Below are 27623 nucleotides of genomic sequence, written 5' to 3'. Positions count from 1 at the left end.
TAGTCTACTTTCAGTGTGTCCACTAAAATTTGAAACAACCTCCCTCTTAAATTAAAATCTATGGGGGACACCTCATTTTTAGAAGGATGCTGAAACCATTTCTGCTCCCAAAAGGAGTTGCTGTAATATACGGTGGTGCCAAGAGGTTTCAAGGTGCGTGAAAAATCTTACTTTACAAATCAATTCAACAAAACAGTTGCAGTAAGTTTAAGCATAAGTATCAGTAGATGCCAAAGAGCAAGAACCTTACTTTGACATTACATGAACTTCAAAAAGAACAAGTGATGGAGGGAATTTTGAACAATGACAAACATTCACCCCGGTACAGAGATCTGGACCTAAATCCATCTTGTTTTGCTCACCATGCCACCCCAGTGTGGACCCAGCCATATGTAAATCAGTCTTGACCCTGATCACCATGGTAACAGTCCAGACCGAACTGCCAGGCCAGGTCTTCCCTGAACTGGAAACACATCCTGGGACAGGTTTCGGGGTATCACCTCTCATCGGTCAGGCTAGCTTGACTTTAGTGGATTGGACAGTACAAGACCCACGTCTGGGCATACCCGTCCCATTTAGGGTGACAAATGCAAACGGAGCAAGTGATGGACGGAATGCTGATCAATGACAAACATTCACCCCCATTGCAGAGACCTGGCCAGAGATCGGAGATCCCATGGGAGCAGGGTTAGGACTAATTTGCATATGGCTGGCTCCAAACTGGGGTCGCTTGGTGAGCAACAAATGATGGATTAAAAGGCAGATCTGTGACTGGGGATGAACGTTTGATTTATTCAGCATTCTGTGCATCATCTGTTCTTATTTCATGATCTTCATTAGGAATTTTAGGTAAACTATAGTTGGCAAAATGGATTTTCCTCTCTCTCCTGTGCTAGCTTGAATGTTACTAGCACCATTTGGTCTTCACCTACTAAAGAAGATGCTCACAAATGTGAACCTTTTCCAAAATGTTACTGAAATTGTACCAAGATGTTGACATCTTATTATTACTCTGCATATTAAATATTGAACTGTTTCCCCAATAGACCATCATAATTACTTATATTAAATGGTGATAGAAGCAAGTTAAATACCATGGCCACACATTTAGAGCTGCAAAATACTTATTTTCCAGTGATAACAGACCTTCCCTTAGTGTGTCTTACCCTTTTAATAGATACTTGAACCTCTTGCTCTTTTCTGTTCTCAACCTGTGGGCCTCCCCTGCCACTAAGTGGCAGGACCTTATACTGCTTGTATAATGGTTTTATAGGAAATTACCATCTTATGCGTGGTGTACCCCCAGATGTTGCCTTGCCTGTTTTTGATGGCTGTATGTCTCTGTGCACCTAATCCCTGCTAGCCAGTAGTAAATTGCTCTTTTCTATTCTCAACCTGTGGGTGTCCCTGCCACTAAGTGGCAGAAACTCAATATGCTTGTATAATGGTTTTATAGGAAATAACCATCTTTTGCGTTGTGTACCCCAGATGTTTGCCCTGCTTGTTTTTGCTGGCTGTAGAACTCTGTGCACTTTATCCCTGCTAGCTAGTAGTAAAGTGCCTGTGCTCCCCCTTTAAACAAGGTTGAATTGACCTAACCAGAATTGCCATATCTAACAGCGTAATCCCCAGTACATGGTACAAGTGTACCCAGGGCCTGTATGCTATATCCCACTAGTGGACTGCAGCACCTATTGTTCCCAGAGCAGAGACTAAGGTGTGAAGAGGTATTTTTGTTCTTCCGGCAGGATTACCATTTGAACAGTGACCAGGAACTTAATTTACTTCTTAGGGGCCTCCCAGTAACAGGCAGATGTCAGATGACACCTGGGCAGCTACCTTTTGTTTATTTCCTTAGTCACTGAGGCATCAATGCCTGTGGTAGTGTAGTTGCCCCTAGAACTGATTTGGGCTGACCGCAATGTAGGGGCTGCGCATTTCCCTGGCCACACTTCTGAGGTGGTTATGCTGGCTCAGCATAAGGGGACAAGATTTTCACCATCTTGAATTTAGGCAAAGAAGGGCCCTGTGGCATTGTTTGCAGTAGGGCACATAGAGAATACTGCAAAAGATGGTTGGGAAACCCCTGGGAACTTTCACCCCATTGGTTAGGAAGAAGTCAGGAGACACATCTATCCAGCAGCATAAATATGGCACACTCAATACCCTCCTCAGAACGCTACTGGACCTAAGGAAGATAAGCAGAGGACTTAACCTGGTGTCTGAGTCCTAGGAGAACCCCCGAAGGACTGGGGTGACTCCCACTTGTACCCAGGACAAAGATCTGAACTTCAAGTGTCATAAGGCTGGCTTCCTGTTCAAGCTACAGGTCACAACAAGGTACAAGAGACCTGTTCTGAAGATTCCAAGATGACCAGTTCCAACTGGACCTGATGTTAGACCCTTCTCTTCAGATGGTCTCTGCTGGTGTGAGTGCTGACCCCCAAGTGCTATTCTTGAGGTCCCAGAACCAAAGGTTGTGTCTTGTTGAACTTCTTCTACTACCTTTGAGAACCTAGAACTTAGAATCCTTTTGGCTCCAAAATCGTCTGAGAAATGAGACACACCTGCCAGGCCAATCTGATCAAGGTGCATTGCTGCTCGGCTGAAGAACCAGGTTGAGCTTTTTTGTGAATGTTCTTCAACAGGACTTAAGTGAGACAGTATATGACCTTGTGGAGCCCTCTTCAGCGGTATCCTTGCCCTGCTGGAAGAATCTAAGCTTTAAAGAAAAGTGACTCAGTGAAAATAAAGAAATAATGACCAGGTGAAGGTGCCAAAATCATCCTTCTGGCAAGCGACCTTCCCTGAGTGTGAAATTCCAATTTCTCCTGCTAAGAGCTTTGCTGCCAAAAACTAACAGCTTCACCGGAACGGAGTCCAACGTCTGTGCGACATCATGGAAGAAGATTTTGGACTTCCATTTTTTAGACTAGTTTACAAGAAAAAAACCCAGACTGGGTTGAACCGGGTCCCACACTCCATCATTGTCAGCCCCCTAATCATGCCTAGGTCCCGGTCTAACTTGACCAGTTGACCACAGTTTGCACTTAATGCTTTTGAAGCTGTTTTTATTTAAAACTTTAACATTTTGTATCTCTGGTTCCTCTAATTAGGTTATTGTCATTTTGATGTCTGTTTATTCATTAAAATATTCTCTATGTTTTGTAATTCGGTTTGGAATTTGTAATGTGTTGTCTTTTGACTTTATTACTGTTTTTGACCTGCGTAAATACTCTACACTTTGCCTCCAAGTTAGCAATAGCTGTCTGATGTTTGCGCTCCTATTGATTTAGTGACTTTAATACATCATCTTGACAAGGATTTTGTTTGTTTCTGGAGGTAGGTAGTCTTTTCCTTAAATAACTGTCCAATTTCCTTCAGGCCTTAAAGAGCTTAGCGTTCTGGTTCTACTTACACATGCATACTTCATACATGGTAGCTTTGATCCCTGCATTTATGTGTACTCTCACTAGTTCCCATTTTTCGCCAGATGGTGCCTATAAGAACCTGCTTCTTTCATGCTCATCGATTTCCTCACCATGACAGGGTCTAGTTAAACTCTTTAGTTTATTTTAGATCTACTTTTTGATTTTCTTTCCACTCCATATATTTCTTCCGTTAAATTAGGACCCTTATGTTGCAGCGATTTGGCTTCAAGCCATGTGCGTCATGCCACCGACCGCTTTAGAAAGTGACTAGCATAACAACTTTTTGTCATGCTTGGGGAATCGTCATCTGGTGAAAATCTGCAATCTTTATGCAACTATTGGTACGAGGTCCCTAAAAAGACAGTACATTTTAACATCAGGAAAAATTGCTTTAAAACACATTTATTTCAATCTGCCTACTTTAAGACATGTTTCTTCTCCATAAAGGTGACTATTATTCACTAGCTTCAAAATAGATACATAGTTGCAGCAAGGTAAAAGCATGGAATGATTATTATTGTTTTCTCCGTTAGCTATTATTGATTTATGATTTCTGCCTTCCAATGGTTGCATTTTATGATTGTGTTCTTTTAGATCTGATGGTTTTTTAAAGATTTTACAAAGAACGTATTTGTCCTTTCATATCCTGCATTTTTATTTAGTTTACCAATTCAGCAGTATGCGTTCATATACATAGAAATAATTTGAGCACCATCTGTGCGTATGCATGCATGCATGAATCTGTGATTATATTAATGTGGCAAGCTCCTAGCTGGGGGCTTAGCAGCGCGTAGCACAGCACTCTTATCTTTTTGTGTACTTCAAGAAGGTTAATATCTGAATGTGAAGGTCGGCTGTTTTCCGCCCTTCTGTCAGTGCAAATTGCAAGTTTTTTTTAAAGTTATAATTCGAAGGAAGTAACCAATAGCTCTAAGAATACTTATGTGCTAAAAATGTTTGTAAATGGCAGATATAGCTGAATTAGTTACAACATAACTCTAATTGACACTACTAATCGCCCACACAAAATATCATGTGCAATTAATACCACGACCCAAAAAGCGTTTCCCTCAAGGGTTTCCATTTTAAGCTGCTTTATTACACACCGAGGATATAGCTAGGAATGGACTTAAAGGAATAATTAAAATTAATATTTAGATTGAGTTTCTATAGCAAACCGTTCTTTTATCCTCACGATATTCTTGTCTAATTGATGTTATCCACCTTCCCAGGATCTCCTGTGGCCATACTTGCGCTCCCGGAAGAAAGTTCCATCCAGAACATTTCGTTTTTGGAAAATCCTGAACCGGTGGAACAGCTTCCGGTTGACTGTTTTCCCTCCAGCCTCCGAGTCCAGATCTTGGCATGGTGCACAAATGGTTCACTTTATTTCATTACTGCAGCTGCAGGCAAAGAAACCAACGTGATTAGTCTAAAGGAAAGGTAAGAAGTATGACTAACCCGCTGGTTGGCTTTGTAGCTCTGTGTTTGTTTTAAAGGCAATCGCAAGTCAAATAGATGTCAGTAGTCCTAGTGAAATCATGGCAACTCTGGGTTGGTTGCTCTTGTTGAGCCTCATGAGTGAGGTGAGCTTGTGTTCTGTGGCACACTGAGTTTGGGAAGCTCATTTGGGCATACCCCTTCCTCCCAAGGAAGACTTATGAGGTGTAAATATTGATGGATGAAACGCTTTAATGATCTCACTCATTCGTAATTATTCTTCTATGAGCATGCCATTATCAAAATGCCAGGAAAACTAAGGAAGGCAAATGTCTGTGGATAAGGTTTGGACAGAATGCCGTCTGACTAACTGAAATGCTTGCAGTTTGACTTCAGTGAGTCTTGGCAGATTACAACTGACTAGCTGTGAGAAGCACTGCACTGAAATGATTCCTCTCTGGCTGGAATCCCAAGACATGCATATTTGAAGGTATTCTCAGTTTCTCAATTTTTTCATAATCTGAAAGAGGACTACTGCCTAAAACCTAAAAATTGTTTCTGGACTGAGCAAATCCCTTTCACAGCTGATTCTGTGCTCATGTTTGTTCCCCACTGGCTTTACATTTTCTATCCTTTCATTAACTACTTTTATAGAGGCTGATAAGGCCAACCCATTACTCCATGCTGCTCCCAGGACTGACAATCTCCAGCTTTTCCCCCCTCACAATTGTCTGTCCTTTATAGGGTTCTTCAGGTTAATACAAATTCTACCCCAGTGCATCAACCTTTCCATGTGTATTCACTTCGAATGAAGTGGTAGCGACCAGGAATTGAGGGTTGTGCACCTCGTCTGTATGAACAGAATAGACCATTGTTGGACCTGGCCCTTTTTATAGGGTCATCCCCAAGCTTTTTGCCTTCCTCCTATTTTTTTTTTTTACCTCTTTTGGTTGGCTCTAGGATTCTGAGCACTTTATCACTGCTGATCGGTGATTAAATGCATGCACTCTCCCTTATAAGTTTGATATGATTGGCTTACACCTAATTGGCACATTTAATTTACCTTGAAGTCCCTTGTACAGTGGTATCCCTATACCCAGGGCCTGTAAACTAAATGTTACTAGTGTGCTTGCAGCATCATTCTACTTTTCTAGCTCTTAAATCAATAACAGACCTCATATAACTTAGAATATCAGTGTCACTGCCCTAATACCCATAAGGGTTGATCTATCTTGGTCTTAGTTAGACACTAATCCAAGTAGCTTCATACATTTTTGGTCCCCCAAAGACCAAGGTACACCTAAATAATCCACAAAGTTAGTAGTGCATGAGGCAAACCAATGAATGTTCTGGGCACATCCCATTCTTAGTAGGGATTTATTTTTCTCACAAAAGTCATTCCAATGACAACAGCCGTCACGTGTTTCTTCTTCAAGACTGTTATACTTCTCATCCTTGGCGTGGTCTCCCTTAACTTTTTGCCTGTTTCCCAGGTTGTTGATGTGTGCTGGACTCTGTTTTTGCTGTTTTTGTTACTCTGGGCACTTTACCACTTCTAACCAGTGCTAAAGTGCAAGTGCATCCATACAAAACATGTATGTAATTGGTTCATCCATGGTTGACATATTTAATTTACTAGTAAGTCCCTAGTACAGTGCACTAGAGGTGCCCGGGGCCTTCAAATCAAATGCTACTACTGGGCCTGCAGCACTGATTATGCCACCCACATAAAAGTAGCTCTGTAATCCTGTCTCAGACCTGCCACTGCAGTGTCTTTGTGTGCAGTTTTTAACCGTAAATTCGACTTGGCAAGTGTACCCACTTGCCTGGCCTAAACCTTCCCTTTTCTTACATATAAGGCACTGCTAAGATAGGCCCTAGGTAGCCCCAAGGGCAGGGTTCAGTGTATGGTTAAGGTAGGACATACAGTAATGTGTTTTACATGTTCTGATAGTGGAATATTGCTAAATTCATTTTTCACTGTTGCAAGGCCTGTCCCTCTCATAGGTTAACATGGGGGCTACCTTTAAATCTGATTAAAGTGTAGATTCCCTTTGAGAGCGGATAAACATGTGGAGTTTGGGGTCTCTAAGCTCACAATTTAAAAATACATCTTTTAGTACAGTTGATTTCAAGATTGTGTGTTTGAAAATGGCACTTTTAGAAAGTGAGCATTTTCTTGCTTAAACCATTTCTGTGACTCTGCCTGTTTGTGGATTCCCTGTCTGGGTCAGTTTGACAGGTGGGCTGGTTGGACCTCTCACTAGACAGTGACACAGAGGGAGCTGGGGTGTAGCCTGCATATCCTGATGAGCCATCTGTGCTAGGAGGAAGGGGAGGAGTGGTCACTCACACCTGAAAGGGCTGTGGCTGCCCTCACACAATGCCATCTCCAATCCCCTGGTGTGTGTCTGGGGCGTGGCTGGGCAAGGCAGGATTTCACAAACAAGAGAGACATTTCTTTGAAGTAAGTCTACTTCAAACGGCAAAATGGGTATAAGAAGGACACCCAAAACCACAGACTTTAGAACACTTGTGGAAACCAAGAGGAACCTCTGCCTGGAGATGAGCTGAGGAAGAAGAGCTGCCCTTTCTGTGACTGTGCTTTGTGGAGCTGTCCTGCAGTTGCTGCTTTTGCCTGTGCTAGAGGACAAAGACTGGACGTTGTGTTGCCTTTCTTCTTGAGAAGACCTCCAAGGGCTTGCCTCCTGTTGTTTGAAGTCTCAGGGACAGCAAAGACTTCTCTCTGCCAACACCTGGAGACTCTGGAGAGACTCCGACTCTGCCAAGTGGTGCCCATCCAGTTCCTGGGACCCTGCGAAGAGAAGCTGGCAGCCCAAGAGTGAGAAATCCACTGAAAATCGATGCTCGCCTGCAGCGCAACCAGAAGATCGACGCCTGTGGCTGGAGAAATGACATGCAGCATCGGACCATATTGCATCTGAATTTCTGACGCAAACACCGTTGGGCGTGTAAAAACAACTCAAGGCCTGCCCAGACCTGAGAGTGCTGACTGGATTGACGCATCGCTCTCCTGCAGGGAGAAGAAACAACGCAAGGTTTTACTCGTGAGTGAAATCGATGCACTACAAGCAGTTTATGACGCACACTCGCCCGTGCGGGGTTATTTTTAACGCACCCAAGGTACATTTTCACGCTAACAGCGTTAGCGTTGTGTTTAAAATTACATGAAGACTCTTTTTGAATTCTTAATGATAACTTGACTTGTTTATTGTGGATTATTGTCGTTTTGGTCTTGTTTTGTTTAGATAAATATTCTCTGTTTTTCTAAACCTGTGTTGTGTAATTCTGTAGTGTTTTCATTAAGTTACTGTTTGTGTTGGTACACATAGTTCACACCTAGCACTCTGAAGTTAAGCCTACTCCTCGTGCCAAGCTACCAAGAGGGCAAGCAGGCATTAGCTGAGAGTGATTCTGTTTTACCCTGACTAGAGTGAGAGTCTTTGCTTGGACAGGGGGTAACCTGACTGCCAACCAAAGACCCCATTTCTAACAAAGACATTTTCAAGGCTCAGCAATTCAACAGCATTGTAAGACCATAACTGAAAATTGGTGACTATTTACAAGTTAAACAGAGACCAGTGTGGATAATCAAAATGTGAATTACAATTACCAAAATTATAAAAAATTACCCGCAACATAGCGGATTATTATATTTAAGAAAAACGAAGATAATAAAAGGATGTTGGCCTCTTTTATTCATAGTGCTCAATCTAGGTGCAAAAGAGTGTATATTAGTGTGCCATGGGCATAAATGTATAAATAAGTCGCAACCCTCTGACTTTAAAGTGCATTAGTAAGAGAGTGACATAACTAAAAAAATTTTTAAAAAAGGATAAACTACCGCAAACCCCAACGGCGAAAGTATAGGTAACTTCGACCGTGTGTAAAAGACTTCAAATAAGACATATCATATTGAATCCTACAGCGTCCGTATATAAACCAAGTTCATGCTGAATAACTGTTCTAAAGAAAAACCACACAGCACCACGAGTCAAAAATCACCAGTTTACGTATACGCAAAATCAATGTCTATAAACTACATAAACCCTATGATACCCAGTCAATTCTACTGTGGCAGGATGTCCTGCTGAGCACGTGGTCTAAACCAAGCACGAGGCGCCTGTAAACAGGACAGTTAGCCTCCGCCATTGCCCGGCTCTGGGTGATCCTAGCTTCCTCATGCAACACCTCACCGCAGAGAGCTTGGTGGTCAAGCCTGTACTTCCCATGGCGCCTTACCTTCCTGCCCGCAAATAGGGAATCCAAGAGGCTGGACCAGTTAACAAAGAAGATGTTTTCTTCCTCCAGCCTAGCACCGAGGTTGGTAAAGACCTCCTGCCTAGTGGGCTGTTTTTCCCATACTTATGGGATACAGTGGCGCAGGTGCTGCCTTAGGTCCCAGAGGACTTGTGGGCCATCCTCACACAGGCAGTCAAAGATGGGAGAGATGTGGCCAAGTTTAACATCAGGTGTGGTTTGGATACAACAGACTCGCTGGGCAGAGCGATTTTCTCAACAGTGGCTGTTCGATGCCATGCCTGGCTACGTACCTCTGGCTTTTTGGGGGATGTCCAAGCAAACCTTATGGACATGCCCTTCGATGGAACCCGCCTTTTTGGTGAAACGGCAGACTCAGCACTGGAGCGCTTCAAGGACTCGAGCTACCAGCCACTGTGCTCTGCCAGGCCAACATCTTGCTCTGGAACGCGGTTGTGGTGCCTTCACACCCAGATGGTCTGGCCAGAAGTCGTCCACCACCCAGCCCCCCACCTCCACATTGTCCAAGCCCTCCTAGTGTTATTCTGCAAGACCATGTACGTCCAGTTGGAGGAAGGATTCATTTTCATCTCTCTCACTGGAGGTCCATAACATCGGACCGCTGGGTCTTGCAGATCATACAGAAGGGCTATTCCCTTCCCTTCCAGTCTTTCCCTCCTCCAATGCCTTCCTCAAAAGAATGGCTGATGGAGGATCTCTTAGTTCTGCTCTGCGAGGAAGTTGGGGCTCTCTTGGCCAAGGGAGCCATAGAAAGGGTCCCGATATCAGAAGTAGGTAGTGGTTGTTATTCCAGCTACTTTGTGATACCCAAAAAGAACAAGAGACTTCACTCTATTTTGGATTTGCGGGACATCAGTCTCTTCCTCAAAAAGGAGAAATTCAAAATGCTCACTCGGGTCTTGTCTACCCTGGACCAAGGATGGTAGCGTTGGACTTGCAGGATGTGTATTTCCATATCCATATTGTGCCAGCCCACAGGCGTTACCTGTGGTTCAAGGTGGACCACTAGCACTTTCAGTTTACTGTGCACCACTTCGGCCTCACCAGCGCCCCTCGGGTGTTCACCAAAGTGATGGTGACAGTCACAGCTCACCTGTGTTTCAGTCTTCCCCTACCTCGATGACTGGCTATTGATGGCTCCTTTGCCCCAGGCTGTTGTCACCCACCTTCAGACTATGGTGAGCCCTCCTGCATTCGCTGGGGCTTACTATAAACCTACCGAAGTCACACCTGACTCCCTCTCAGATGCTCCGTTTCATTGGAACTCTTCTGGACACAGTGCAGTTTTGGGCCTATCCTCCCGAGCAGCGAGCGCAGGATATTCAGGTTAACATTCTGATGTTTCGGCCTCTGTCCTGGATTTCAGTGAGACATATTCTGAGGCTCCTGGACCTCATGGCCTCCTGCATCCTCTAAGTAAAACATGCCAGATGGCATATGAGGGCTTTGCAGTGGGACCTGAAATTCCAGTGAGCACAGCATCAGGAAAATCTTGACGACATGGTTCAGATCTTGGTGGGAACTGCAAAAGGTCTGCAGTGGTGGTTAGTGAACTGCGATTGAGTCAGAGGCAGACTTCTCTCCCTTCCCCAATTAGATTGTACTGTAGTGACAGGTGCATCACTTCTGTGATGGGATGGCCATCTGGTAGAAGTGGAGATGAAATGCCTCTGGTTGAATCCGTACTCTATATCAACTTACTGGAGCTCCGGGCAATCCGACTAGCATTGAACGCATTTCTTCCTGTTGTCAAAGGGAATATAGTGCAGGTGTTCACAGACAACACCACCGCATTAAGCAGGGATGTGTGGGGTTGTGGACTCTTTGTCAAGAGGCCTTGCATTTCTGGACATGGCTGGAACAGCGGGGAAATAACCCTGGTGGTTTAATACCTGACAGGTTCCCTGAATGCCAGGGCAGATGAACTCTGCTGTCGCCGTGGATCACAAGTGGCATCTCTCTCCTAAGGTGGCACAAGGATTCTTTCAACAGTGGGGAGAGCTGTGGTTAGATCTATTTGCCTCTGCAGAGAACGCGCAGTGTCAGCAGTATTGTGCGTTGGCGTTTTCAAGGTAGCACTCGCTCTGTGGTGCTTTTTTCATCTCAAGTGGAGCTCAGGCCTCCTGTGTGCTTTCCCGCCCATATCACTTCTGCATATCACTTCTGCCCAGAGTTCTCAAGAAGATCAAGAATGACCAGGACCAAGTAATCCTGGTGGCTCTGGACTGGGCAAGGAAAGTTTGATATCCCAAGCTTCTGAAAATGAGAATCGATCCTCCATTCAGGCAGCCCCTTCAGGAAGATCTTCTTTTGCAGCAGCAGGGGGAAGGTTCCCCAACTGAACTGGTCAAATCTGCTCCTTCATGCATGGAGATTAAGCTGCGACAGTTGACAGCCTTCAACCTTCCTCATGAAGTCTGTAAAGTTATTTCAGATGGTATACACCAGCTGTTGGAAACATTTTGTAAATCATTGTACAGAAAGATCTATTGATACTCTTTCTCCTTCTCTCTCTGACATTCTTCTCTTTGCCTTATCCCTTTCCCAGCAGGGCTCTGCATCAGGCACTCTTACAGGGTATCTTTCTGCCTTATCGGCGTTCCTCTATCTGCCTGATCAACCTTCATTATTCAAATCACCTATTGTACATAGATTTCTCAAAGGGCTTGTACATATATATCCTCCTACGCCCTTTGTTATGCCTCAGTGGGACTTAAATCTGATCCTCACATTTCTCATGTGTGCTTCCTTTGAGCCCTTACACAACTGTGCCCTCAAGCTGCTCGCCATCAAGACTGCTTTCTTATTGGAAAAACATCTGCCAGGAGGATGAGTGAGATGGTATTTAGAACTTGTGCCTCTTTCCTCCCCAAGGTGGTGACCCCATTTCAACTGGGTCAGAACATCACCCTGCCCACCTTCTTTTCTCCAGCGTATCCCTCAAAAGAAGAGGAGCGACCACTATGTGGACCCAAAAAGAGCGTTATTGTTCTACTTAGACTGCAGAAAAAAGTTATGGGTGGATGACCAACTCTTTGTGGGGTACGTAGAAGCAAAGAAAGGTTTGGCAGTGCAGAAACTAACTGTTTCGCTCTGGGTCATTCTCTGTATTAAGAATTGCTACGCACTGGCCATGAAGCAGCCTCTTAAGTGCTTGAGAGCTCATTCTACCACGGCCAAGGCTGCTACCATTGCACTAGCATGAGGTGTCCCAGTCCTGGATATCTGTCAGGCAGTGACATGGGCGTCCTTGCACACGTTTGCAAGACATTACTGCCTGGGCAATCAGGTCCATAGACACAGGCACTTTGCCCGTTCAGTCTTGCAGGACTTTTTAGTGTAAGGAGATCTGTCCGCAGCCCCCTGCCAGGAGGTTATAGTTTGGGTATGCATTCTAAAGGTAAGGAATCTGCAGCTAGAGGTTTCTATTAGATGAGCAATTTACTTACATTCGGTAATGCATTATCTGGTCGAGACTCTATCTAGACTCTATCTAGCTGCAGATTTCTTACACCTACCCATGCCTCCCCAATCTGTGGACACGTCTGCTAGAGTTAAGGATTGTCCCTTTCAATGCCCTAGCTTTTTGGCACCGACAAACTGTTAGTTCTTTCCATGGCTCTGCCCTTCTGGTGTGGACCTTTGTGGAAAAGGAACTGACGTACATGCACCTGGGGGGTGGCTTTATAGGCAACCATGATGTCAGAGATGGCTCCAGTGATGCCGATGACGCCATGTGGATCTGAACAATGACACCTGACAGCGTGAGCAAGAGAATTGCTCTGCAAAAGTTCCAAATTCCAAGCTGATGCCAGGAAATTATAAAGGCAAGGAATCTGCAGCTAGATAGTTTCTACCAAATAATGCCCTATTCCATTGGGCGTGGTCACAGGAAAGACTGGGATGGGTCACTGGGCACTTTAGAATACCTACCCTTTGAGGAAGAAATGGACTGGTGTGAGGATCTGGGTGAAGCCAGTGGACTGGATTCCTCTCCAGATACTGGTATGCTTTCTCCCTTCACTGTAGCTATGGAGGAGGGAGCTTGCTATGGTGGGTGTGCAATGGGTAGCTGAGGTTCTAGCCTTTCAGCTACCCTTTGTGCCAGTCAAGACTGATCTCTTAACAGAGGTGCTTCAACCGGGAGTCTTTACATTCAAACCCCTACTCCTTTATAATGATGCCCTTATGGACGAACTTTTGGTTACGTAGTCCAAACACAGCACAGGGAATCCTATGAATAGGAGAATTGCCCTGCACCTGGGGACCCAACCTTCCTCACCCAATACCCTACTCCTGAGTGCTTGGTGGTCCAAGGTTCAACCTCCCAAGTCTCTTTCCCAACAGCTCCCCCCGATAGGGAATCCAAGAGGCTGGGCTTATTTAGGAAGAAGTTGTTTTCTTCTCCCAACTTGGCATTGCGGTCCATGAGAAGCACATGCCTTTTGGGCCATTATTCCCACACTTCGTGGGACATGGTTTAACAGGAGCTGCCCCAAGTTCCGGAGACCCAGACTGTACTCTCTCAGCCTGTTGCCAATGGGAGAGGCGCAGCACAGTTCACAATTCATTGCAGACTTTATACGACCGACTCACTGGACAGGGCAGTTTCCATTACAGTGACCCTGAGGCACTACGCTTGGCTGAGAATGTCAGCGGATGTCCAAGCTTCCCTTATGGACATGCCCTTCGGTTGCACCCATGTCTTTGGAGACTAGGCATATTCGGCGCTCAACTATTTCAATGACTTTTTTGGCTATGGCCAGGTCCTTGGGCCTTACGGCAACCCCTGGTCATCCCCAATCTGCCTTTCGCACTTTTCATGGCTATGAAGGGGCTTTTGGCCACGCCAATTTCCACCCAGTCACCGTGCCGCACGTGATTCCCAGCCTTTGCATGGACGAGGGAGCAGTACCCACAGATCTCGTGGGTCAGGTGACCAGCGGTCTGGTCAGTCCACTGCCCCCCCAACTTCCCCTGCCTTCCCTAGTCTGCCTCTTTACAACCCTGGGCACCCAGCTGGCAGCAGGATTTGCCATCACCTGAACCACTAGCAGTCCGTAACATCAGACAGGTGTGTTTTGCCGATTGTCCAAAGGGGCTACTCCCTCCCCTTTGAGGCTAGTCCTCCCCCATGCCACCATGTTGCGACTGGCTGACGGAGGATCATCTGTGCCTTCTCATGAGGCGCTCACAGCTCTCTTGGCCAAGGGAGCCATAAAGAGGGCCAGAAGTAGGCTGTGGTGTTCTTCCCGCTACTTTCTGGTTCCCAAATGGACAAAGGTCTTGGCCCTATTTTAAATCTACAAAGCTTCAATCTCTTCCTCAAGGAGGAGAAATTCAAAATGCTCACATTGGCTCAGGTCTTGTCTACCCTTGTCAACCCGGTGGTTGCAGCTCATGTGTGGAGATTAGGGGTTCCAGTCTTCTCCTATCTCAATGATTGGCTGTTGAAGGTGGGCTCACCCCAGGCTGTGGTCTCCCACCTCCAGACTATGGCAAACCTCCTTCATTTGATGGGGTTCAATATAAATGTGTCAAAGTCACACCTGATTCCCTCTCAGATGCTCGCTTTCATTGGAGATGTTCTGGACTGGTGCAGTTTCTGGCATATCCTCCTGAGTGGCTAGTTCAGGCTATTCAGCCTCTAGCCTGGATTTCGGTGAGACTGACTGCGGCTATTGGGAGTCTTGGCCTCCTGCATCCTGCTGGTGACAAATGCCAGATGGCATATTTGGGCTCTGCAGTAGGACCTGAGGTTTCAATGGGCACAGCATCAGGTGAATCTCTCCGACATGGTCCAGATCCCGGAGGGAACTGCAAAAGATTTGCATTTGTGTCTAATGAATCTGATGGTAGTGATAAATGTGTCACTCCTGGGATGGGGCGGCCATCTGGGAGAGGTGGAGAGTAAAGGACTCTGGTCTCCAGTGGAATCAGAACTCCACATCAACCCGCTGGAGCTCCAGACAGTCCAACTGGCATTAAAATCCTTTCTACCCTCCAGCACGGGAAGGCTGGGGCAGGTGTTCACAGACAACACCACCATGTGGTACTGCAGCAAAGAGAGAGAGAGAGGTGAAGTTATGGACTCTTTGTTAGGAGGCTCTGCGTCTCTGGACATGGCTGGAACAGTAGCGCATATCCCAGTGATTCAACACCTGGCAGGCTCTCTGAACACCAGAGCAGACAGACTTAGCCAAAGATGGCTAGTGTATCTCGAATGGTGTGTCCAGTTGGAGGTGGTGCAAGATCTCTCTTTCAGCAGTGGGGAGAGCCTTGATTAAGTCTGTTTGCCTTTGCCAAGAATGTGCAATGTCAGCAGTTTGTGTGCTGGAGTTTCCAAGGTGGCTCTTGCTCTGCAGTACTTTTCATCTCGAGTAGAACTCGGGCCTCCTGTACGCCTTTCTGCCCACACCACGTCTGCCCAGTGTTCAAGTCATTCTTGTGGCTCCGGACTAGGCACAGAGAGCCTGGTATCCTGAGTTACAGAGCATGGGCATCGATCCTCCGATCAGGCTGCCCCTTTGGTAGGATCTTCTGTCGCAACAGCAGGGGAGGGCTCTTCACTTGAACCGGTCCACTCTCCACCTACTTGCATGGATATTGAGCAGCTGCAGTTGACAGCTTTTGACCTTCCTCTAAAGTCTATAACGTCATTTTGGCAGCCAGGTGTCCTTCCACTAATATGGTATACATCTGACATTGGAAGAAATTTTTGGCATTGTGTGCAGAAAAATCTGTTGATCCCCTTTCTGCCCCTCTTTCTGGGGTTTTACTTTTCTTTTTTCCCTTGCCTAATGGGGTTCTGCTTTAGGCACTCTTAAGGGCTATTTTCCTGCCATTTCTGCCTTCTTGCAGTTGCCTAATCAACCCTCTTTGTTCAAGTCCCGTATTGAACATAGGCTTCTCAAAGGCCTTACTCATCTCTTCCGTCTTTCCCCATTCATTATGCTCCAGTGAGTCCTTAATTTAGTTCTTACTTTTCTGATGTGTGCTCCTTTCAAGCCTCTCCACATGTTGTCCCCTCAAGCATTTTTCTCACACTGAAAACAGCCTTCCTTGTGGCAATTACATTTGTTCGTACAGTGAGTGAGCTCCAGACCTTGTCATCTAAGCCGCCTTACCTCTCTTTATATCCTGACAAACTGGTGCTTCGCACAAGGGCCTCTTTTCTACCAAAAATGGCCATACCCATTCACGGAGGCCAATCAAGGACCCTGCCCACTTTTTACGCACCCCCATATCCTTCTAAGAAAGAGGAGAGACTCCACTGCCTGGAGCTAAAAATAGCTTTCGCATTCAACCTTGACCATCAATGTGAGTTCCATGTGGACGACCAGCTCTTTGTGGGGTATGTGGGTACGAAGAAATATTGGGCAGTGCAGAAGCAAACCATCTCTCATTGGGTCGTACTCTGTATCAAGATCTGCTACGCACTGGCCAAGAAGCAACCTCCTGATGGTTTGCAAGCTCATTGCACTGGAGCTAAAGCTGCAAGCATTGTGTTAGCATGCGGAGTCCTGGTCATGGACATCTGTCAGGCAGCAGCGTGGGCCTATCTTCATACGTTTACTAGACATTACTGCCTGAATAGTCAGGTTCATAGGGATGGGCACTTAGCCCATTCGGTCCTGCAGGACTTCATAATTTGAAATTGGTTCGGAGACCCACCTCCGGGCATGGTATTGTTTGGGTATCTATTCAAACGTAAGGAATCTGCAACTACAAGTCTCTATCAGATGAACAAGTTACTTACCTTTGGTAACACCTTATTTGGTAGAGACTATAGCTGCAGATTTCTACAGACCCACCCATCTTCCCCAATCTGCAAACGGATTTCCAGGGACAGGGATAATCCTTTCAGAGCTCTAGAGTTGACACACTAGTGGTCAGTGTTCTTCATGGCTCTGCTCTTCTGACGTGGAAAGTTGTGAAAAGAAACTGATGCCAGGGCACTTGGGTGGCATCTATATCGGTACCGCAATGTCTCATCTGATGCAGACAACAACAACAATGGATGCAAAGCCGATCAACGACACCTGCAGGTGCTCAGTGGTGCTACTCACGAAAGCTCTTCTGGATCCAGACTGAGGCCTGGGGAGAATTCAAAGGAGGGGAATCTGCAGCTAAATACAGTCTCTACCAGATAAGGTGTTACTTACCTTTGGTAACTTGTTCTTCACTCTGCGATATGCCTTAGTGCTCCTCTGTCCTCAGATGTAATCTGCCTCTGTCCGCAAGCCTCTCTTTGTTAAGCATTCCTTCGTTGTCTTGGCCTCAAAGTGTTGCTTGGAATGGGGCACAACCTATTACTCCCAGAGGGCCTGAGCCCCAGACCACAGGTGCTTATATGTGTAACCTAGCCCCTAGTCAATATTGATTGCATCTCAATATTACCATGTCACAGGGCACCTCCTGCAGTGCTACTAAAAGACTTCTGGTACTCCCCCTGATGCATGTGCCATCTCTTCCTGATGTCCTCAAGACATAGATGACGCTCTGTACTTACCTTTGGGCAGGAAGCTGTTCACTGTCTCCTTGTTGCTGGGGTTGTCATGTTTGGGGTGCCGCTCCTTTGCCTGCACATCCTTTGGTTTACCTGGTCTGCTGTGTCGACCTCCCCCTCCAAGTCCTGCTAGTGGGCTCAATGTCTTACTGCCATCCTGAGAACTCAACCTGCTCTCTCTGTTCAGCAGTGCTACTCTTGTGGGGACCAACACTCCTTCTTGTAAAGTCTAAGGTCGGTGCATTGCCACCCCAGTTCCTGGACAGGGCTGTTCCCGGTCATAAAACTTTTGCTACGAGTATTGCTTAATGTGGTCAGTGGGTGAAGTGTGCACAGGGACTGCATCCACTGAGTCCACCATCTTGGTTCCTTCTATCACAAAGCATGCTTTAAAAATGTAGGGGCATGTTTAAAAGCCCCAAGCCCCACTAGAGCATCACTTTTAGTGATGTTCCGGTGCATAGCGCCACCGGAACATCACTAAAAGTGATGCTCCAGTGGCGCTTGGGGCTATTAAACATGCACCTCATTTTTAAAACATGCTTTGTGATAGAAGGAACCAAGTACCATGCACCATAGTTACAAGGTGGCCTTGTAAATATGGCCCTATCATACGCAGCACTTAGCATGGTAGGGGCGTGCAGCGGATGTTGCTGTGGGCGTGCCCCAGATTTATGGGTTTTTGTAAATTTGAGGCCAGGCCAAAATTTAACACCACCCTAGGGGTGGTGTTAGCATGGTGCAATGAGGAGAAATGGTTTCTTTCCCCTCGTTTTTTGCTCTTTCTATGTGTGCTGCAGCACACAATGAAAGAGCAAATCGCCATTTAAGATTTTCTTTTTTATGTAGGAAGGTGTTCCTTCCTGCACAAAAACAATCTCCCCCCTCAACGCAGCCTGTCCTTGCACTATGTTGCAAGGCTGTGAGGCTGCGTTGGCACACAGCAGCATATTTGCGCTGGCACAGAGGGAATCACAGAGGTGCGCCGTACTCTAGTTAATCCCTGTGTTTTAAAAATGACGGTGCACAACGCTGCCAAATTTGTCATTTTCTCTTAAATCTGCCCATACCTCTTTTTCAAGCACATAAATTAAATGCCAGGGAGTGGAGGAATTGCACTACAATATTTTCTTCCACCTGTTGCTCTCCACCAGTACTGGCCCAGCTGATCACGCTGCACCATCGAATATGATAAAATGCATTCTTCAGTTTTGCAGGATATAGGCCTTCTGATACCCCTTTAGTTCCACCGACATATTAAAATGAGCCACAGATCGCTGCCTCAACACGCATACAGGAGCATTAGTGAAATCCAACCAGCTCCTTAAATACACCCTGCCTTTTCCTTTAGTAGTCTGTGAGCTTGTATATTTGTACCTGGACCGAAGTTGGGTACACTGAGAAAAAGAGTAGAAAAATACAGATTATCTTCTGATAATGCAGTGCTTCTAATAGAAACCGTGCAGAATTATTCCAAACTCCAAAAAACTCGCAATCATTGCATGCAAGACAGAGTTCATGAGAAAAAAAGCACAAAAACAATACTTGGGAAAAACATTTTATCTTATTTGAAGCTCTTCGGAGCAAGTTGCTGCCTTTAATTTTCTAGGCATATGGTTCCATCACAACCTGTCATGCAATACAAGAATAACTTCAATGAAGAGTAATAAAATCGATCTTAGAAATGTACAGAATGTAAGAGGACCTTTGAGCATTGTTGGGCAGATATCTGGATCTTTAAAAAGGCAAGAGAGCTCCAGAATGTCGAAAATCGCTTTGTAAGAACTGTGCTGCATCTAGGACACAGGCACTCTCATGGAAATCCTATGTTCTAAACTGAGTCTAAATAGCACAGACTTTTTTTCTAGTCAAAATCTGTTCTGTACTGGACTAGCCCTGGGCAAATTCCGCAGCAAAACCTCATCTAAAATCACTCATGGACATCATAACCTTTGAAAGCTCTATAAAAGTAGAATGGCTGTGCCACATCAAATATACTTTAACCTCGGGAAATGAACAATAGTACATCTAGCTCAAGCCAAGGAACGCGGAAGCAAAGATAAGGGACAACAAGTTAAAGATCAAAACCAAAGCTCCAAGCCAAGTGTGGAGCCAGCAAACAGCTGGCCAACATAAGAACCAGCCCCACATATCTCCCAAGCCCTGTAGGGAGGCAGGATTACAGAAGAGGACCCAAAAAAGGGCACACAACCACTAGCCCACACAGGAGAAAGGCAAACCTCCACTCATCCCAGCTCTGAAAGAGTGGGGGGAGGGCAAGTCCATAAAGGGAACCAAACCCCCAGGTAGCCAGCGACCACCAAAACAAATATCTTTAGCCACAAATAAGCCCAGTAGAAAGGAAGGATACATAACAGCAAAGCCCTAGCAGGGGACTGAACACAACCCATGTCACAGGGGTGACTAACCACAGCAAGGAGCCAGAGAACACTGCCATCAGCAGGATTAACCCTTCTATCTCCAACATGCCTAGCAGGGAAGCGTAGGCACAAGAAAAAATAAAATGTCTCACTGTTTGTTCAAAAGGTGTCCTGCAGCACCTGACTAAAATATACCTGATTCGGTTGCCTACACCAGACCTACGTTACCACTGCAGATATTGTCCGTCTGTATGAAGGTGCAGTGTGCAGATGCCTCCCTGACAATTCCCAGAGGCAGAATATTTCCACATGGTCCGGCAGTACCCGCTCATCTTGTGGTACTGGGTGGGGTGCCTGAGATTGTCAGTTAATTGGTTGGAAGAACGCTACTGTTGGACCCTTTGTTGTGCCTGTTTGGATTAATGCTGAGACCAAAGGGTTTCAAACACCTCTCAGATTTGTCAAAACGATGCATTGCAATGACATGGTAGTCCTGCGAATTGTCAAAATTGAACCAGTTGCTGGGTAATTTGCTGAGATAGGCAAAAGCAGAATCGCTTTTGCTTGCTACTCTGAACATGACTGAAGGAGGGTGGGCAGGTGAATATGCACTTTGAGGTGATAATGCTGGTACTTGGACCCAAATCTGATTCACACCCTTTTGGAAGGTGTATTATTAGTTAGGGTAAGTACAAACCTACAACTAGCAAAAAGGCCCCCAGTCTAATGTTAGGTCCAATCAAGGTCTCAAAACCTCAAGCCCTGGCCCAACCGCTGGTAGCTTGGCAACAAGCAGGCAGGCTTAATTTAGGAGACAGGTATGTAAAACATTTAAACACACTAATACCATAAATAAGTAAGACACACACACAATAAAGATCTCACACAATTTATTAAAATAGGAAATATTCCTATTTTTAAAATGACACCAAAGCAACATAAATCCAATATAGGGAACCAGAGATAAGAACTTAAAAAGATTTAAATAAAAAATGTACTTTCTAGTGCTTAGAAAGCAATAGCGCCAGCTGGGGACATCTAGTCGCACTAGACCAGAACCAAGTCACAATTTGAGGCTGACCGCGATGACGACCTGCTCGGATACACTGAGCTGGAGGCAACGATCAAACTTTTACCTTTGCACTTAGAAACATTTCTGGACCTTTTCTCTCGATGAATTGTGGTCCTCTCCAGCAAGCTGATTCCAATGTGACATCATCAGATTTATTTTCTGCGAGGCCCCGGTCAAATCCTGGAAATCTGGAGCTCCGGAGCTTTCAATGGGACAAACCTGAAATTCAGGCCGGGTTGCAGTTGAAGGTAGTTGGCTTGACTCATGATGTCAGGTCGGTCCACTTTTGTACCTTTTTTCCAAAGTTGCTCCAAATGTCTGGAACTTCTTCCTGGAGTTCCTCTTGAGGGTTCAAAATGTCCAGAAGACAACTCCAAGGGTCTAGAACCTCTGAGGTGGTCCTTGGAAGATTAGAACTACAATTCCTAGAGTGCACCTGGCCAAATCCTTAAAAGTCCATTGGACGCATTCCAGGCTGGGGACTTTCGCAACAGTTGGTGCAGGCAAGCTCTGTTAACCTGTTGCTTTCAGGAAGTCCACTTCTTAGTCCTTTTTGAATCAAGGCAAAGTCCTTAGGGATGCTGTTCCTGGGTGCAACAGATGTAGTCCTTCAGAGTGTGGTCCTTTGGGGTTGCGGAACAGGGTTCCAGCAGGGCAGTCCTTCATTTTCCTGTAGTTTCAGGCAGCGGATCTGAGTTGCAATGCAGTTCAGACCTATTTATTCAATAGTCTTGGAGGGTCAACCAGGGGTACACCCCTGTCCAGTGCGATGCAGGGTTCTAGCCAAAAGCATGACAGTTTCCTCCAAAGTGTGGCATTGTCTTGTCCCACAAAGCACTGCATTTTAAAATCCAAGAGGGATGGTTTCTCTCCAGAGGAGCAAGACTTGGCTAAACCAACCTACTGGTGTGCCTCATTTCCTTTAAAACTCCTCGTCCAGACCATCTGGACATTCAATTCCTGGGCCTGATATCAGTCTATGGGGCACAGGTTGAGAAGGTAGGCCTGATTGTTATTCCTTTCTGTCATATTCTCTTTGAACCCCCAGTTTGATTTACCCAGCCCTCTTCCTGGCCGGGCCTCTGCAGCTGTAGAGCTCCCTCCCCCAGATAACCTCTTATCTATGCAGGCTCCTTATCACCTCACCAAAGCAGCTTGGCTAATCCTGTTAGGGCTGACCAATCAGGCAAGGCCAGTAGCAGGCTGGATTTTGGTCTACAGAAACAAAAGTCCCGTACCTTCTCTTTTGTATTAATTATGATCAATTTAACAGTGGCAGGTTGTTGGATTTATCCTTACCAATATTCTGAGTCCTTGAATAATATATTTAGCTCCTTCCTAGCAATATTTATGCCTCTATGAAGCTATCGAACTAAGTATCTACAGTGGGGAAAATGAAATAGGCAGTTTTTCTCTCACAAGGGCATATAAAACACCTTTTATAATGTCCCTGCTTATAGTTGCATGGCACCCCACACATGGGGCACCTAGGGGAGACCTTAGAGGTGACTTATATGTAAATATAAGGTAGATTATCACTTTGGAAGTACCTTTAATTCCAAAGCCGAGTTTGCACATATTTTACTTTTTAAAGACAGTCTGCAATGCAGGGCTGCCTTTAAGCAGCTCACACTCCAGTGCAGGAAATCTGCTGGCCCTATAAACCTCTTGGCCCTATTATATACTAGGGACTTACAGGAGTCTGTCATTGCCAATTGTAACATTACCATATACCTTTTTGTCTGAAGCCCTGGTCCTGATTGGCACATTCGGGGTCAGTTACCACCAGTATTAGTCTGAAAAATGGTGGTGAACATGCTAAAAGGATGACTTTCTCACACTCCCCCATCAGCTCTAGGTATTTTTATGCCTCTAACAATTCTGACCCGGCTGGAAGACACTAACCTGCATGCCACACCGGCGGGTAGGGCAGAAGTAAGGACTATGAAACTACAGCATACGCTAACACCTGTAAACAACTGTGTGGCTAGGTGGTCTGGGGTGATGGGAGACGGGTAAGTGCAGGCTGATACGCAGCTAAGGACATGAGAGGAGAGGGGAGGCCTATTGACTTTTACTATGATTTGGTTTATTGTGTGTTTGGCAAGTAGTATGTATAAAAGAGAGACCCCTGTAGCTGCGTGGGTGTTGCCTCGTTTGATGATTAAGTGTATTGTCAATTACAGCTGTATGAAACACCTTGGAACATGTTACTATTGTTACAAGATGGCACAATATGTTGGTTCATACACTAGACAGTTTTTACTCTGTACGCAATCACTAAATACAACTCCCCACTCAGATGGGAGATTACTATGTTATACGATGGACATTTTTGCACACATGTATGATCTACACTGTTTGTTACCTTCTGAAAACTAAACAAAGATCTATTAAAAATAAAATGAGGTGGTAACAAAGCACACTACCCTGTGGACCTAGCCAGGAGTACCCTTAGTTCCACACACAGCCTATACCCCACATGGGAAATGGAAACAAAAAAGTGATAGATGGAATGCTTTAATTGATCTCACCCATGTCCATCACTTTTTTGTATACTTTAGGGTGTCACCCTAAGTAGGACGGGTTTTCCCAGATGTGGGTCCCATGCACACTGTGTCACTGGAACCAGGCTGTACCTGTCTGATGAGCCTATAACTAGCACAAAACTAGTCCTGGGTTGCTTGTGTTCAAGTTCTGGGAGGGCCTGGCTTTGCAGTTTGAACTGGACTGTTCCAGGGAGCAGGGTCAAGACTGATTTGTATATAGCTGGTTCCAAACTTAGGTGGCATGATGTGCAAAAATAACGATGGATTGGGATGCAGCCCGAGTAAATACCAGTAGCTACGGTTAAGTCAAGCATTCTGTCCCTCACTTTTTTGTATACTTTAGTGTGTCGCCACAGGGGCAATGAGCAAGCCAACCCCAAAAGTGGAACCAGATCCACACAGGCAAGGGTTAGATTGTAGGCTGGAGCCAGGGAAGACCAGCACAGCCCACAAAGATGCAATTTGAGGCACCAACAATCCTAGCAGGGAAGCAAAACACACCAAAACAACAGAGATAAGTCATAAACAAGGACAGTGGGCCCAAGTCAATCATAAGCCAACAAGAAAGGACCCACCTTCCCCTAGGAACACTGAAGAAGCAAAAAAGGGCAAAAACGGCGGAATACCGCCGGCCCCGGCAGGGCGACCGTGGCTTTACCGCCGCGGTCAGAATGCCATTTGAAGCACCGCCAGCCTGTTGGCGGTGCTTCCGTCATTCGTGACCCTGGCGGTCCAAGACTGCCAGGGTCAGAATGACCCCCAAAGTGTGAAAAAGAGTACCCATTTAAGGTGGAATAGTCAGAGCCGGCTACCTACCCCAACAAACTCCAATAGGGAGGACCAAGGCTGACAAAACTATTCCTGGTTCCCCTAGGAAAATCCAGACAGATGCTATAAAGACAGGACTAGACTATTCAATCACTACAGCTGAGAATACTAAAAAGTAGATCAGCCAGTACATTGCAGCCAGGATCCAACTCCAGGCCAGAATCCTGCATTGAGGGAAGGGCTGTGGAGAATCTGAGCTACTGTGGGAACCCACCCACCATTAACTGACCCACACAGCGCAACCCGGACTAAAAGAGCAACAAACCTCCCCATCCTCAGTGAAGCAGGCAGAGCATTGCAGGAGACCAAAACAGTCATTCCACAGTCTGGCGTTATGGGCCCACTACATTTGATAAAATGCACCTATCTCCTACTGCACCCCAGGTAGAAGAGAACGCGCCCACAAGTGTCAAAGCCCCACAGGTCTCTCTTCTCCCTTGTGAGGAGCAAGGCTGATCCAAGGAATTGTACCATCTCTGCCCACCTCTCATCAGAACAAGATTGCAGGCACGGTGGCCCATAAGGTTACCTAAGCACAGCCTAGCCACACTCCCATGGAGCCATGGGGTCATCAAAGCAGGAAATGTGGTTCTGGCACTCCCTCTGACTTCAACTAAGTAAGCCTGGTCCCAGAAGCAGTTCTTCTTGTCACACACACACAGCAGGGTCAAAAGGAACCACAAGCCTATACCCCATTTGTCGTCTGTGGAGATCTCCTTATGGCCGATTAGCCGAGAGAGGAGAGGCACACCTCATTTAGTGAGAACTGAGACGGAAGGATAGAGGAGTTCATGATGATACAAAGTATTGTAACATTTTCTATTTAAAGACATGTAGACCCAGCTTTTCAAATGTATTTGAATGCATCAGTTAATTTTCTTTTTCAAAGACGTAGCCACTCTTAGAAGAAGTCCTTGTGAGCACACACAGTCTCTCCTTTTCTCCTAGGTGCACACTTTGAAAAATGACAATTTGTGTATTAACTTTTACCTCAGTGTTTTACTGCATGGCTAAAGACAATATGTTCTTGAGAATAGTGTTGACTCATTTCTTTTTTGTTCTTATTTTTTAAAGCTCAGAAAATGGTGATGAACGGATCAGCGCAGTTGTGCCAGTTTCCATTCTGCCCAGTGCTGTAAGTGTGAAGCAGTCCGTTTTAATCAGTGTCAATAACGTATCTCACCAAGTTCTTTACAAAAATAGTTGGCACCCAAAGATGTCTCCCTTTAGTAAACAGACGTCTTCCTTAAGCAGACAGTTCTGCTATGTTTAATGCCTGTGAGGTTACCAAGAAACATACATATAATGGGCAAATCTTCACCTCTGTCTACTCCTGACACGTGATGTTTAGTTATTTACTAGAGGGATCATACACCTGAAGAAGTATAATTGTCCTATCCAAAGAAAGGAAAATGATTGAGAAAATAATACAGGCTAGTTTCGCAACAGATCCCATAGACTCCAGCCAATCAGCGCAGAACAAGACTCAAGCATCAGGTTGCTTCACATTTGGAGGCATGCTGCCCTGAGCAACATTTTCTGAATTCAATAAAGTTTTCAGGTGAAAAACGGAAGCATGTACATAGTTCAGGGTAGAACTGAACCGAATTTCGTTTACCCGGATTAATCATAGTAATTTCGGTAATTAAATGTTACTCTTTCATGTGAAATTACCGATAATAATGTGTTTATCGCTGCTCACTTAAATGTAACCTGTGCGAATAAAAACCTATGCAGGAGCACATTTAGCGAGTGGCTGTTCGTGTTCTGCTGCATTTTGTGCTGTTTCTTAGTGCAGAATGCATTCTTCCCGTCCATTTTGACCCAAGGGTGCATTGTGCACTAAGAAAATACAGTACTTCCTTTTCTGGAAGTACGTGTGCCTATGTCAGAGCTTTTTTTGGTTAGTCTTTTACAAAGTTTTTGTGATGTTGCCTGCACATAGCAGCTAGATTTTCCAACTGCTTATATACAGCATTTCCATGGTTTAATTATACTTGTGAATGACATTTTACTACCAAATGTGTGACACCTTCTCCTGAGTATAACCAATCATTTAAGTAAAGAGTTCAGTATTGTACATTTGGGAACATCCACATACTTAATGTGAATTTCCTCCTCAACCCATCTTCTCATACCACTACTTACTATTTGAGGTGTTTTAGCCTCCCCCATGCATCACGTGACTTAGCTGAAGTCAATCAAAATCAAAAAGCATCAAGTAAAACACTCCTCCTTCCTTCTCCAGGCCTCTCCCACCAGAGTGGATCTAAAGGGAGATGAAGCCCACATCACTTCCTGTGCTTTCCCAAGCTATACAAGGGAATTCAGGTTGTGAAAGGGAATGGCAAGGAAGGTCGTAAATATTAGTACGAGAAGAAGGGTATTTGACGTAAAGAAGTTTACCGTAAGTAACTGAATCATGACCTCCTCAACCCACCTTCTCAAACCACTACTTACTATTTGAGGATATACAGAGCAATCAGCACAACCCGATTCCCTGATAAATAATAAGTACTCTAAATTGATGTAAACAAGAAGTTTTTAATGCAAACTTAGGAGATACAATCCTTTTGGAAATAGCAGCCACAAAGACCCTAGTACCAAAATTCATAGATTCAGCATTCTGCACATTCGGGCAATACTGAGAAACAAAAGTGAATGGTGTAACCCAGATCACAGCTCTGCATATATCCAAAATAGAAGTCCCACCTGCCTCAGCCCAGAATGCAGCCATAACACGAGTGGATCTCCCCTACATTCTAACCAGCAACGCTGTCCCCTGAGCAGCATAAGCCATAGAAATGAGAGATTGTTTCTGTTAGAAATGGGGTTTTTGGTTGGCAGTCAGGTTGCCCTCTGTCCAAGCAAGAACCCTCACTCTAGTCAGGGTAAGTCACACACAATCCAAAATCAGCCTGTGCTCACCCTCCGGTAGCTTGGCACGAGCAGTCAGGCTTAACTTAGAAGGCAATGTGTAAAGCATTTGTGCAATAAATCATACAACACCATAGCATAACACCACAAAAATACACCACACAGTGTTTAGAAAAATATATATTTATCTGGGTATCTTCAGGTCAAAACGATCAAAGTTGCAATACGAATTTG

General features: G+C 45.3%; 1 protein-coding gene across 4 annotated transcripts in view; it reads left to right on the top strand.

The window, feature by feature from the left end:
* WDR93 (WD repeat domain 93) overlaps positions 1-27623 on the top strand; it is a 360263-nt gene that overhangs the window by 215246 nt on the left and 117394 nt on the right. For all 4 annotated transcript variants that reach the window (XM_069222687.1, XM_069222684.1, XM_069222685.1 and 1 more), the window contains exons 13-14: positions 4664-4874; positions 25587-25647. In XM_069222687.1, the coding sequence (XP_069078788.1) occupies positions 4664-4874; positions 25587-25647 (272 nt within the window). The remainder of the gene's footprint in view (positions 1-4663; positions 4875-25586; positions 25648-27623) is intronic.

The sequence above is a fragment of the Pleurodeles waltl genome, chromosome 3_1 (genome assembly GCF_031143425.1).
Source record: "Pleurodeles waltl isolate 20211129_DDA chromosome 3_1, aPleWal1.hap1.20221129, whole genome shotgun sequence".
NCBI lineage: Eukaryota > Metazoa > Chordata > Amphibia > Caudata > Salamandridae > Pleurodeles > Pleurodeles waltl.
Note: the sequence above shows the minus strand (reverse complement) of the source record. Positions and strands in the feature narration are given on the sequence as shown.